Source organism: Triticum urartu, chromosome 5 (assembly GCF_003073215.2).
Source record: "Triticum urartu cultivar G1812 chromosome 5, Tu2.1, whole genome shotgun sequence".
NCBI classification, from domain to species: Eukaryota; Viridiplantae; Streptophyta; class Magnoliopsida; order Poales; family Poaceae; genus Triticum; species Triticum urartu.
Window position 1 is genome coordinate 399,948,558 of NC_053026.1, and position 12,180 is coordinate 399,960,737.

A 12,180-nucleotide genomic window follows, 5' to 3' on the forward strand; every position below is an offset into this window, starting at 1 on the left:
GACGTTTATGTTGACACGCAGGTCATAAATAAATTAAGACAACTCCTATGGCTCCTGCCGGTTGTCATACTCATCGACATGCAAGTCGTGATTCCTATTACAAGAACATGATCAATCTCATACATCACATATATCATTCATCACATCCTTTGGCCATATCACATCACATAGCATACCCTGCAAAAACAAGTTAGACGTCCTCTAATTGTTGTTTGCATGTTTTACGTGGCTGCTATGGGTTTCTAGCAAGAACGTTTCTTACCTACGCAAAGACCACAACGTGATATGCCAATTGCTATTTACCCTTCATAAGGACCCTTTTCATCGAATCCGATCCGACTAAAGTGGGAGAGACAGACACCCGCTAGCCACCTTATGCAACTAGTGCATGTCAGTCGGTGGAACCAGTCTCACGTAAGAGTACGTGTAAGGTCGGTCCGGGCCGCTTCATCCCACGATGCCGCCGAATCAAGATTGGACTAGTAACGGTAAGCATATTGAACAAAATCAACGCCCACAACTACTTTGTGTTCTACTCGTGCATAGTAACTACGCATAGACCTAGCTCATGATGCCACTGTTGGGGAACGTAGCAGAAATTCAAAATTTTCCTACGTGTCACCAAGATCTATCTATGGAGAGACTAGCAACGAGGGGAAGGAGAGTGCATCTACATACCCTTGTAGATCGCTAAGCGGAAGCGTTCAAGAGAACGGGGTTGATGGAGTCGTACTCGTCGTGATTCAAATCACCGATGATCCTAGTGCCGAACGGACGGCACCTCCGCGTTCAACACACGTACAGCCCGACGATGTCTCCCACGCCTTGATCCAGCAAGGAGAGAGGGAGAGGTTGACGAAGACTCCATCCAGCAGCAGCACAACGGCGTGGTGGTGGTGGAGGAGCGTGGCAATCCTGCAGGGCTTCGCCAAGCACCACGGGAGAGGAGAAGGACTTGGGAGAAGGGGAGGGCTGCACCAGAACATTGGTATGGCTGCCCTCCCACCCCCACATATATATAGGGGCAAGGGAGAGGGGGGAGGCGCAGCCTTGGCCCTTCCTCCAAGGAAGGGTGCGGCTAGGAGGAGTCCCTCCTCCCCAAGGCACCTCGGAGGTGCCTTCCCCCTTTAGGACTCTTCCTTTCCTTATCCTTTGGCGCATGGGCCTCTTGGGGCTGGTGCCCTTGGCCCATATAGGCCAAGGTGCACACCCCTACAGCCCATGTGGCCCCCCGGGGCAGGTGACCCCACCCGGTGGACCCCCGGGACCCTTCCGGTGGTCCCGGTACAATACCGGTGACCCCAAAACTTGTCCGGTGACCAAAACAGGACTTCCCATATATAAATCTTTACCTCCGGACCATTTCGGAACTCCTCGTGACGTCCGGGATCTCATCCGGGACTCCAAACAACATTCGGTAACCACATACAAGCTTCCTTTATAACCCTAGCGTCATCGAACCTTAAGTGTGTAGACCCTACGGGTTCGGGAGACATGCAGACATGACCGAGACATTCTCCGGTCAATAACCAACAGCGGGATCTGGATACCCATGTTGGCTCCCACATGTTCCCCGATGATCTCATCGGATGAACCATGATGTCAAGGACTTAATCAATCCCGTATACAATTCCCTTTGTCTATCGGTACGATACTTGCCCGAGATTCGATCGTCGGTATCCCGATACCTTGTTCAATCTCGTTACCGGCAAGTCTCTTTACTCGTTCCGTAACACATCATCCCGTGATCAACTCCTTGGTCACATTGCACATATGATGATGTCCTACCGAGTGGGCCCAGAGATACCTCTCTGTCACACGGAGTGACAAATCCCAGTCTCGATTCGTGCCAACCCAACAGACACTTTCGGAGATACCCGTGGTGTGCCTTTATAGCCACCCAGTTACGTTGTGACGTTTGGCACACCCAAAGCACTCCTACGGTATCCGGGAGTTGCACAATCTCATGGTCTATGGAAATGATACTTGACATTAGAAAAGCTTTAGCATACGAACTACACGATCTAGTGCTATGCTTAGGATTGGGCCTTGTCCATCACATCATTCTCCTAATGATGTGATCCCGTTATCAACGACATCCAATGTCCATGGTTAGGAAACCGTAACCATCTATTGATCAACGAGCTAGTCAACTAGAGGCTTACTAGGGACATGGTGTTGTCTATGTATCCACACATGTATCTGAGTTTCCTATCAATACAATTCTAGCATGGATAATAAACGATTATCATGAACAAGGAAATATAATAATAACTAATTTATTATTGCCTCTAGGGCATATTTCCAACACCAGCATCGACTAGTTGAGCGGGGATTTCGCGCTGACCTTGACCGAAATCCAAACCACCGGAGCGAGACAAGGGAGCCACGCTTATCATGGTTGAAGAAGGTGACACCGAACGCCACCGGCCTCTCCGCCATCAACAGCAGCCACGACCAGGCCAAAGGGAAGAATTTGTCACACTGCTGCCTAGAGTCGCCGCCCTAGAAACTAGGACCCACAACCGGCGACCACCCACCAGGCTCCAAACGTCACGCGCCACTGACCGCCGGATAGAACCTACCCTATCACCGCTAGCAACATATCTAGACCAGCCCAGACCTGCGACGCCCAACTCACCATCGGCCTTCCCCAACGCCGGACGTGAAGCGCCGCCGTCTAGAGCCACTGATGAGTGTGCGAGGCACCACCGCCCACATCAGAATGGATCTGGGGCAGGGGAAGCCCAAAGTTTGCGGCGCCACGACTGGTCACCATGTTGCCCCTTTAGCCATGGCGACGCAGCCACCGTCGTGAACCCCTAAGGCCGCAACCCCAGCTTTCATGCTCGGCCTGCACTCATGGCGCCCAGGGACGCCGCTGCACACTGGCACGAGCCGCCCCCAAGAGGAAGGAGGCGACCTGGCACCGCCGTCCACCAGGCAAGCTTTACTCACCGGCTTCCTTTGGCAGCAGTGGGGAAATGGAGCGAAGATGGGTCAGGGGCGGCGGCGGCTAGGGTTCGCCCGAGCCACCCCCTTAAGGCAGCGCAGACGTCTTTTGAAAAAGAAAAGAGAAAAATTCACTATAGGCCCCAAAACTTGAGTCGGCTGACACTTTAGTCAATATACTTCAAAATATCGTAAATACCATCCATATACTTGCTCTAGAGGTTCACTTCGGTCCATATATACGATCTTGTGTACGTATACGCTGATCTGGCCGCGTCAACGCTCGCCACGCGTGCTTTGACTGCCACGTAGTTAGGGGAGAAGGAATACTCAGCAATTCGGTCGGGGGGGGGGGGGGGGGGCCTGCTGCTGGGCATCGCGCGGCCCCGCGACGCAGCTCGCCCTGGTGCTTAACCACGACGGCGTGCTGCTCCTCTCCTTCAAGTCCTCCCTTCTTGCCGACCACCTCGGCTCCATCTCCGGCTGGGGCTACGCCGACGCCACGCCCTGCGCCTGGAACGGCGTCGTCTGCATGGCCTTCCCCGCCACGTCGTCCTCGGACCAGATGAGGGTCGTCAGCGTCGTCCTGCCCAACGAGCAGCTCGTCGGCCCCATCTCGCCGGAGCTGGGCCGGATCGAGCACCTCCGCCACCTCGATCTCATTGGCAACGCGCTCAACGGCACCCTCCCCGTCGACCTGTTCCGCGTGCTGGAGTTCCACATCCTCTCGCTCGCCAGCAACGGCATCATGGGGGCGCTGCCGAAGCACGTTGGCCTGCTGTGCAGCCTCTGTGCCCTCAATCTCGCCGGCAACGCGCTCTCTGGCACCATACCGGGGAACCTCACCCTGCTCCGGAACCTCATCGCTGTCTCCCTCGCCAGCAACTACTTCTCCGCAAAGTGCTCTGTGTATATTAGTGCATTTTAAGTTTGCTCGAACTGATGTTCAGATTCATCCATAGTTTATAGAGTAGTAGTACGTGCGTGCTGGTGATCAGTCGACGACCATGCATGTGTGTCTGTGTGAGATGTGCTTAATCATGCAGGGTATCATCGGCGTCCTCCGCACTGCCAATCTGCTCCTCGTCGGCCTCGCGTGCTGTAGTGTGCTAATCGCCACCGCCGGCGGGGTGGACGGCGTGTTCAACATCGAGGACTACGGTGCTCTCGGTGACGGGACCACGGACGACACCAAGGTACGCACGCGCCTGCTCTACGTCGATAATACTGGTGTATACCTGATGGCCAGATGTGTGTTGACTATCTGCACCGTGTGCGAAGGCGTTCGTGGACGCATGGGCGGCGGCGTGCAACGCCACTGGATCATCGACGACGCTGCTCGTGCCGGCGGCAAAGTCATTCCTCGTCGGCCTCACCAGGTTCAGTGGGCCATGCGCCTCCACCAGAATCACCGTCCAGGCACGCACCGCTCGTCTGTCCTTCCTGATCTGGGTTGTGTTTTGGCTTCATCTGACGGTCTGGAAAACTTGCTTTGGTTGTTGCAGGCCATGGGCACGATTACGGCGCCGCCGGCGGGCGCATGGAGGGAGAAGAAGAACTGTTGGCTGATGTTCTACCAAATCGACGGGCTCACGGTTACCGGCAACAGCACCGGCTTGCTCGACAGCAGAGGCGAGACGTGGTGGAGCGATGAATGCAAACACGGTGATGATGTGAGAAGCCCAAGTCAACTCTTAAGGAATTTCTTTAATTCCTCCTTGCATTTGGCAAGTGCCTTTTGATTTATCAATCTTCTGCAAAGAGAAAGTATTTAAGGGTGTGTTTAGGGCACATCTAAATGTGCTTTAGTTATTGCACATCTAAATGAGTGAATCAAGTATAAAGAAAAAAAGAAAAAAGACAAAGAAAATATTTACACGAATCTCAATGTAAAATCAATGACATATGACTTAGATGTGCAATAATGATACATCTAGATGTGTTTTAGCAAAACTGAGTATTTAATGGTCGATATTTTCTTTCGGGATTGTGTAACCTCCTCCTCGACGCCGCCGGCGACCTTGCTGCGCCTGCACCTCCGCCGGTGAGCCGTAACAGCCGGTGCCGCCTAGTGCTCCGCAACGTCAGCTGCCGCGCGAGCCCCGGCGAGCTGCTCGCCATCGTCGGCCTTGGCTCCATCTTCTATGACCTCGGCGACGACAGGGCGACGGAGCGGGTGGGCCAGGTGCACGGCGCGTGCGATGGGGGTGTGCGTGGCGACCGACGACGAGGTGCTCCGGCGGGAGCGGATCGGGGAGGAGTGTCGGTGGGAAGCAACTGTTTTATCACTGGCAATTTTGCAATAAAAACCCTGCTTTCCTGCGTATTCAAGCGGCTTAGAGGACCTGGCAGTCAACGCCGCGTGGCTCGAGTTGACCACCGCCAAATCAGCGTATACGTACACAAAATCGTATATATGGACCGAAGTGAACCCCTAGAGCAAGTATATGGATGGTATTTAGGGTATTTTGAAGTACAGTGACTAAAGTGTCAACCGGCTTAAGTTTTGGGACCTATAGTGAATTTTTCTCAAAAGAAAAATAGCAACCGGTTGGATTGTAGACGAATGGACGAAACTTAAAACGAACATTTTTGGGCCTGCTTGAGGCGTACGCCTTGGTAAGAATCTGACATGCTGACAGCAGTTCAGGTGAAAACCCACAAAAAATTCCAGCATTCCAGGTGGGGAATTGGTTTTGGCAAGCCACAGTTTCAGAACAGATGGTATCTCTAGGCCAATGACACAGTACGCACCCTTTCGAGCTACCCGACACAAACGAAGTTCCTGCGCAATCTAAAGCCAAAAACCATGCATGAGAACATGTGGATGGCCACATAATCAGAGCCTTGCAGATCAGTATAGTTCAGTTTCTCAAGACGCCTTCACCAGAGAGGGGGTAATGTTAGCTCAAACTGCAAATGTACAACATGGATCGACGGCTGGCTCATGTCAACGGCGAAGTTCTCAGTATTGTTTTCATCTGTGCTTCTTCTTCTGTCTCAGAGGTACTGTTCATGTATCCTCGCTCGGTTCTCTTCCCACCATAGCCTCGCGTGCATCTCGCTGAACTTCTCTCGACTGCAAGGCAGAACAAGAGACATGGAATGATTGAGCATGTTGCCATGATCATAATTCATACCCTAGATAGTAAGAACAGGGCCACTGCCACCATTTCACCAAACTTGCATTGTCAGGATTAAGTTGTTATTCTGATTTCTGACTTCTTTTTCTTCCAATTTTAGGGACTTATGGACCGCCTCGAAAATTGCTCTTGGGTAATCTCATTCACAAAGAAATCAAATAAAGGCAGGACACAAGACAAACCTGAATCGAACACGGCGGAGTTCTCTGATGCCACCAGGCAAAGCCCGGATGGTAATATATACACCAGGCTGGTCTTCCTCAACCCATTCCCTCTCTTGGTCGCTTGCGTTGCTGATGGACACCGAGAGCTCATCGGACCTGTCAACCTCTTCTGGAGATGAACTCGTCCTCATCGACGCATCCATCGATGACGTTTCTGTCTTGGCCCCACTTATACTTGACAGCTTCGGTGTCGATGCCAGCCCCACTGAATCATAGCACTGGTGCCCATGGTGAGGGTGGAGACCGTTACAGTAGTGGTTAGAATGGTGCTCAAGAGAATCAGATGAAGAGTAACCCAGCGCTCCGCCCCCCGATGTTGGTCTCTGTAAAGAACGAGGCACTCGCTCCTTGTCCAGTGGTGGTGTTACCGGGCTGTCCTCCTTGGAGCTCTGTAGGAAAAGAAAGGCCATGGAACAGTGTAAAGGCACTACTACAAGACAGGATTTTAGTGATTGAAACAGCTAAGGATAAATTCAGCACGTCTCACCTCATCTTCAGACTTTGGAGTAGTAGGGAGAGGAACACTTTGATGGTTAAACCTCTGCACGTTGTAAAGTTCCATAACTTTGTCATAGTTTTCAGCCCACCATCTTTGCGCTTGCCATTTGTTGAACATCTCACGGCTGTCATACACCGTTCCATGCAGGAAAAAGTCGCAGCATGAGATACAGATGGAAACAACTTCTCATAGAGAAAGGTTAACAAGCATGCATTTTGTTTCCACTGTTGCTGTTTGTCTATGAATTCACTTTCCATTTATTTTTTATATGGTTACATTTTTTGTGTTGTAGCTTGTGCAAAACTTTGCATTGTACAGATCACATGGAAGGAAGATCCAAACTGTCACTTTAATGTACATAATTACAGAATAAGTAGTGAATCGATAAGACACGCTGGCTATAGCTGTATAGTACTCTACTTAATCACTGTATACAAAGCTGTGAAGAGTTAATGAATGCATGGGAATTAAGTCAGCACATGGGCAGCTAAGAGATATCCTCCATGATCAAGGATCACAGAATAGAGTGTTTGCTTGCAGGCCACCTGCATGGAACGAAAAAAGAAGAAGAATGGAGTCTTTGCCTCCCAACTATAACATTCCAGACCAGACAAGGAAAGTTTTTCATTTCACAACTTATAAGCCCAAAATTGATGCTATTCCTATGCATCAGGTTTTTTTTTCCTCATAAATCATGATGCCTGACAGTACATGTAGTTCTTTTATTTTGAAAGGGTGGCAGGACATGTAGTTTTTTTAGTTCCACTTGCATCTATGCAGAGCTCTGTTTCATCACATGCATACCAACAAGTTTAGACCCCATGTTCAACTGATACAGTGAACAGCTAACCAACTTCACCTGGCAATCTAAATCCAGAACAGAATATATGGAGATCCAAATTTTCCGGGTATTATGACACACCATTTAAAAGAGGGGAAAGATGGCACACCATTTGAAAGGAAAGCCTTAGATGGATGAAATCTCAATATAAAATTAGAAACAATCTGTAAAGTGAGAAGAACTGAAACTATTCCATCCCTGTGATAATTGTACATCATGCTGATTGTCGAAGAGGTCAAAGGGCAGGACACACAAACAGAAGGAGATGGCCCACTACTATCAATTTACTGTGTTGCCCATGCTCCATTCAGAAAGAAATCACGAGTGTGCAGTGGTTAAGCCAATAGGTGCGTCGGCAGATCTGAAGCACATTAATCGACTGATCCATGCGTCAATGGAATGACAACTAGTGCATCCCGTGACAACGTTGGCAATCAGACTAATGTTACTTCACAAACTACCAAGTTTTGAATTGGCCTACTTGCCTTAGATCTAGACCCAGTGAACTAAACAAAACAACACCTGCACCCATGTTAAGATCCAGCTACTGTTTCAACCATAAAATACTATTTTATCCCTAATGATACTAGTGGGGGCCAATCAACATAGCTGGCCACAAGTAGCTCCCAACAAGAACCTTATTTTAACAATATTACTATGTTCACAAACAAATCTTAGAACGACTATTATAAACTCAATCCGAACACTACAAATTTATAATGAGCATATTTCACATGCACATTTTAAATTTATAGTGCCAAGACTAAGTTTGCAAAAGTGGTTTGTAAGATTGATTATGAGTGTAATATTGTTGGAACTAAAACTCTACACATGAGCAAAAATGCTTCCAGTTCAAGGGCCATGTTTGTTTGCTCTCCTGATAAGCCAGTGCAAAGAGACCCAACTACATATCAGTAAGACCACAAGCCAAGCAAATGGCCAAAGAAGAGAGAGGATCAGAACTTCTCTAATCCAACACTCATCTTTCCATTGAAGCTTCTTTAGGCCACAAGCCAAGCAAATGGCCAAAGAAGAGAGAGGATCAGAACTTTTCTAATCCAACACTCATCTTTCCATTGAAACTTCTTTATTGACTACCCAGTTGAGAGGTAGCTTGTGGGCCTTTCAAGTCTATCCCTGTTAATACTACCTCTTCCAGGAGAGGAAGTGTCATTGCCAGCACAGCAAATGTATGACTCTGATAGCATAAAGTACAAATGTGCAACCTGGACTTGCCCGTCATAGTATTGGTAAGTTCAAAATTCATAGCCAGCTGATACACTGGAGCTGCTACACCTCTACCGTGCACAACTGACATGATCCCGTAAACTCTATAATGTATGAATCAAGATTCTAAATCTGACAACTCTATAACATGCATGCTGACACATCTAGAATTCAACTTGGCTGGAGCACATCGGGGGCTAAATTTAGAGTTGACAATTAGTACCATTTTCTGAATTTAGAGTTAACCCGATTGTTCTCATTAGAGTCCATCCAGTTGTAAAATTTAAAAGAACCAAGGATTTACTAACTATAGAACACATAGGAGTGGCAAAATAGGGTGGCAGATATATACTAGAATATTTTGTAGTATTGCACATTAGCAAAAGTGCTGCAGTCAAGAGTCCATGTTGGATGGCTCTCCTGATAACCCGGTGTGGAGGGACCCAACTAGTACATATCAATAAGAAGGCCACCAGCCAAGCGAATGGCCAAAGAAGTGAGAGGAGCAGAATTTTTCTGTTCCAACATCTTTCAAAGTTTCAATTAAGCCTCTGTATTGGATACCCAGATAGGATGTAGCTTGTGGGCCTCTTTGTGTCTCTATCCCATGATAATACCACCCCTTTGGTGGAGAGGAAGCATCATCGCCAGCACAGCAGATGTATCATTTTCATAGCCTAAAGTACAAATGTGCAAGCTGGACTTGCCCCCACATAGAACTGGTAACTTCAAAATTCATAGCAAGTTGATGCACTGGAGCTTCTATGATTCTAGGGTGGGCAATTCTAAATCTACCGGCTCCTCACACAACATGCATTCTGACACATCTAGACTTCGACCTGGCTGGAGCACGTGAGGGGTTAAATGAGGGCCTATTCTAAAGTCAATGCGCCAGATTGTTCCCGTTTACAGCTCATCCAGTGTGTAAAAATCTCAAGGGATTTACTATCTATATATAGGACATATAGCAGTGAGGAAAAAGTGTAGCACATATTTTTGTAGTGCATAATCCAAAAAGAATCCCTCTGTAAACTAATATCTTTAGTGATCTAAAACGTCTTATATTAGTTTACAGTGGTAGTACTTATTTAAAAAAAGGCTTAAACAAGAGGTTAACCAAGAAAGCCTTAGGCTCAAATGTTTAACTATTCACATTAGGCATTTCTCAAAGAAAATTGTAGTAACTCTGAGCACTGCGCAGTAAAAAAGATGAAAGATACTACTTGGAACTTCAATTCGTTGAGAGTTTTCCAACACATTGCGCTTCATCCTTCTGCATTTTTTTTACCAAATTTAACAAAAACATTTTTCTACTCTGAATGCAGGAGGGTCTCAAATCTCGATCACATTTTCTGAAAATGTAAACTAAGCCAACAAGGTATTTTCCAACCAACAATCAGAGTAATGCACTGGAGAAATGCAAATAATGCAGGCGCAATCGCGTAAGAGCACACACCTGAATCGGATGCGTTTGAGGTCGTTGCCACCTTGCGGCAGCGAGACGAAGGTGATGAGGACGCCGGGCTCCACCTGCGCCACCCACTCCTTGGCGTTGTCCTCCTTGCCGCCGCCGCCGCCAGATGACATCCCGTCCTCCTCCTCTTCTTCCTCCTCGTCGCCGGCGGGGAAGTCGGTGCGCGCGCTCATGGATGGCGTGGCCTCCCCGCTGGAGCCGCCGCCCGCGGCGCGCCGGTAGGCGTAGTGGAAGCGGTCGGAGGCGTCGGAGCCCCGGAAGCCGCTGCCGCCGCGGTGGTGGTACGGGTGGTGCCGCCCCGAGCCCCCCGCGGAGGAGCCGGCGCAGGGCTTGCAGTGCCGGTACGCGCCCGACGCCTTGAGCGCCATGTCCTTGATCTGAACCCAAGAAAATCCCCCGTCAATTCAGTCCCACCCGATCTGATGATTACGACCTCGAGACAAGATTCCAAAACCTAAAAGGCGTAACCTTCCAGACAGATTCAGACGACTTAAAAAATCCTTCGGATGAACAGAACAAGAGAAACGAAACAAAAAATCCAACATTTCAAGCAGGACTCCAGTGGCAAGAGATGCAAGCACAGTCCCGAGAGCCCACCTGGGCCGTGAGCGCCTTGATGGCCTGCCGGGTGCTAGGCGTGGCAGCGCCGCCCACGCCCGCGCCGGCATCGACGGCGTCCTCGTCCTCCGGCGGCTCGTGCAGCGGCGGCACCCCGCCGCCGCCGCCGAGCTGCCTGGAGCAGGCGATGCACGTGAGCATCCCGCCGCCGGCGAGCACGCACGCCCCCTCTGACCGACGGACAGCGACAGACCCGGAAAGCGAGACCGGGAGCGGCGCGCGGCCTTAAATGGCGGGGCGGCACGTAGCGTAGCGCACGGACGGCGACACGGGCCACGACGTGGCGGACCGAGTACACGCGCGCGCACGCACACCCCTCCTCGCCTCCGATCTCGAGCTCGAGTTAAGGGCATTAATGGCCGGATTAGTATATCTCGCGGTTTTAATGGCAGCGGCCGCACTGCGGCACGAGCCAAGTGGGATTTAATTTATGGAGCGGCTGCCCGCCTCCACGCCGCATTGTGGCTCGACTGGATCGACGGACCCATCAATGTAATGTAAAGCTTCCCTGACACGCCCCTGGTGGGTGGCGGGCCCCCGAGGGGCCGCGGCCGTGTGGCCACTGGCAGGAGCAGTAGTACTCGCCATTGCCATTGCCAGCAGAGGGAGAGAGAGTGAGAGTGAGTAGTATCAGCGGCAATAGTAGTAGTAGAACTTTTTTGTTTGTTCGCGAGCGTGTTGTTTCGACGGAGGTTCGGGTCGGTGGTGGGTGAAAAGGGTGAGGCGAAACGTTCAAAATGTCGTGAGGAGTGTAATTTTTCCTTCATATGTGCAGTGGTTTCATATGGACTCCCGGGGTTAATTTTAACTTAAGATTCTGACTCTCAGATTCGCCTCGAGAGGCGTGCTCTCCAGCTCAAACGATCTTCTGAATCTCTTTTGCTTAAATATTCATAGGCTCATTCCCACCTTCGGCGCCTGGTTTTGGATCATGGTTTGATTGCCACCGTTCCCACGATGCTTTGGGTACTTGTGCCGCTCTAGACGCCTCCGTGGATTCTACGGATAAGCAAACTACAAGAATCGACCGTTTCGAAAAGACATGCAAGCAACCTCAAAACCAATAATGTCAAGAAAAGACATGTTCCCTAAAAAAAAACATGTCATTTAAGGGCATCTCCAACGCTCATGTTCAAACCCCTTTCAACTATCCGAACCATGGAAGTCATTTAACACGGGTCTGTATTAATTCGCAGGACAGT

At 49.8% G+C, this 12,180-nt stretch overlaps 1 protein-coding gene across 1 annotated transcript; it reads right to left on the reverse strand.

The window, feature by feature from the left end:
• Positions 1-5,601: 5,601 nt before the first annotated feature.
• On the reverse strand, positions 5,602-11,412 carry LOC125509274 (protein Brevis radix-like 1). The gene is made up of 5 exons (XM_048674202.1): positions 10,958-11,412; positions 10,343-10,737; positions 6,807-6,942; positions 6,278-6,708; positions 5,602-6,031 (listed from the first exon to the last, which is right to left on the reverse strand). Exons 1-5 carry the CDS (start codon positions 11,117-11,119, stop codon positions 5,953-5,955), a joined length of 1,203 nt encoding a protein of 400 aa, XP_048530159.1. The 5' UTR covers positions 11,120-11,412; the 3' UTR covers positions 5,602-5,952.
• Between the last annotated feature and the right edge of the window lie 768 nt (positions 11,413-12,180).

What these genes read in the sequence shown, in the direction of transcription:
- LOC125509274 (XM_048674202.1), bottom strand. Translation starts at nt 11,119, where the DNA reads ATGCTCACGTGCATCGCCTGCTCCAGGCAGCTCGGCGGCGGCGGCGGG. An exon ending in TCAAGGCGCTCACGGCCCAG is followed by an intron (nt 10,738 to 10,957) that starts GTGGGCTCTCGG and finishes TCTTGGGTTCAG; the next exon opens with ATCAAGGACATGGCGCTCAA. An exon ending in CTCAAACGCATCCGATTCAG is followed by an intron (nt 6,943 to 10,342) that starts GTGTGTGCTCTT and finishes GGTGTATGACAG; the next exon opens with CCGTGAGATGTTCAACAAAT.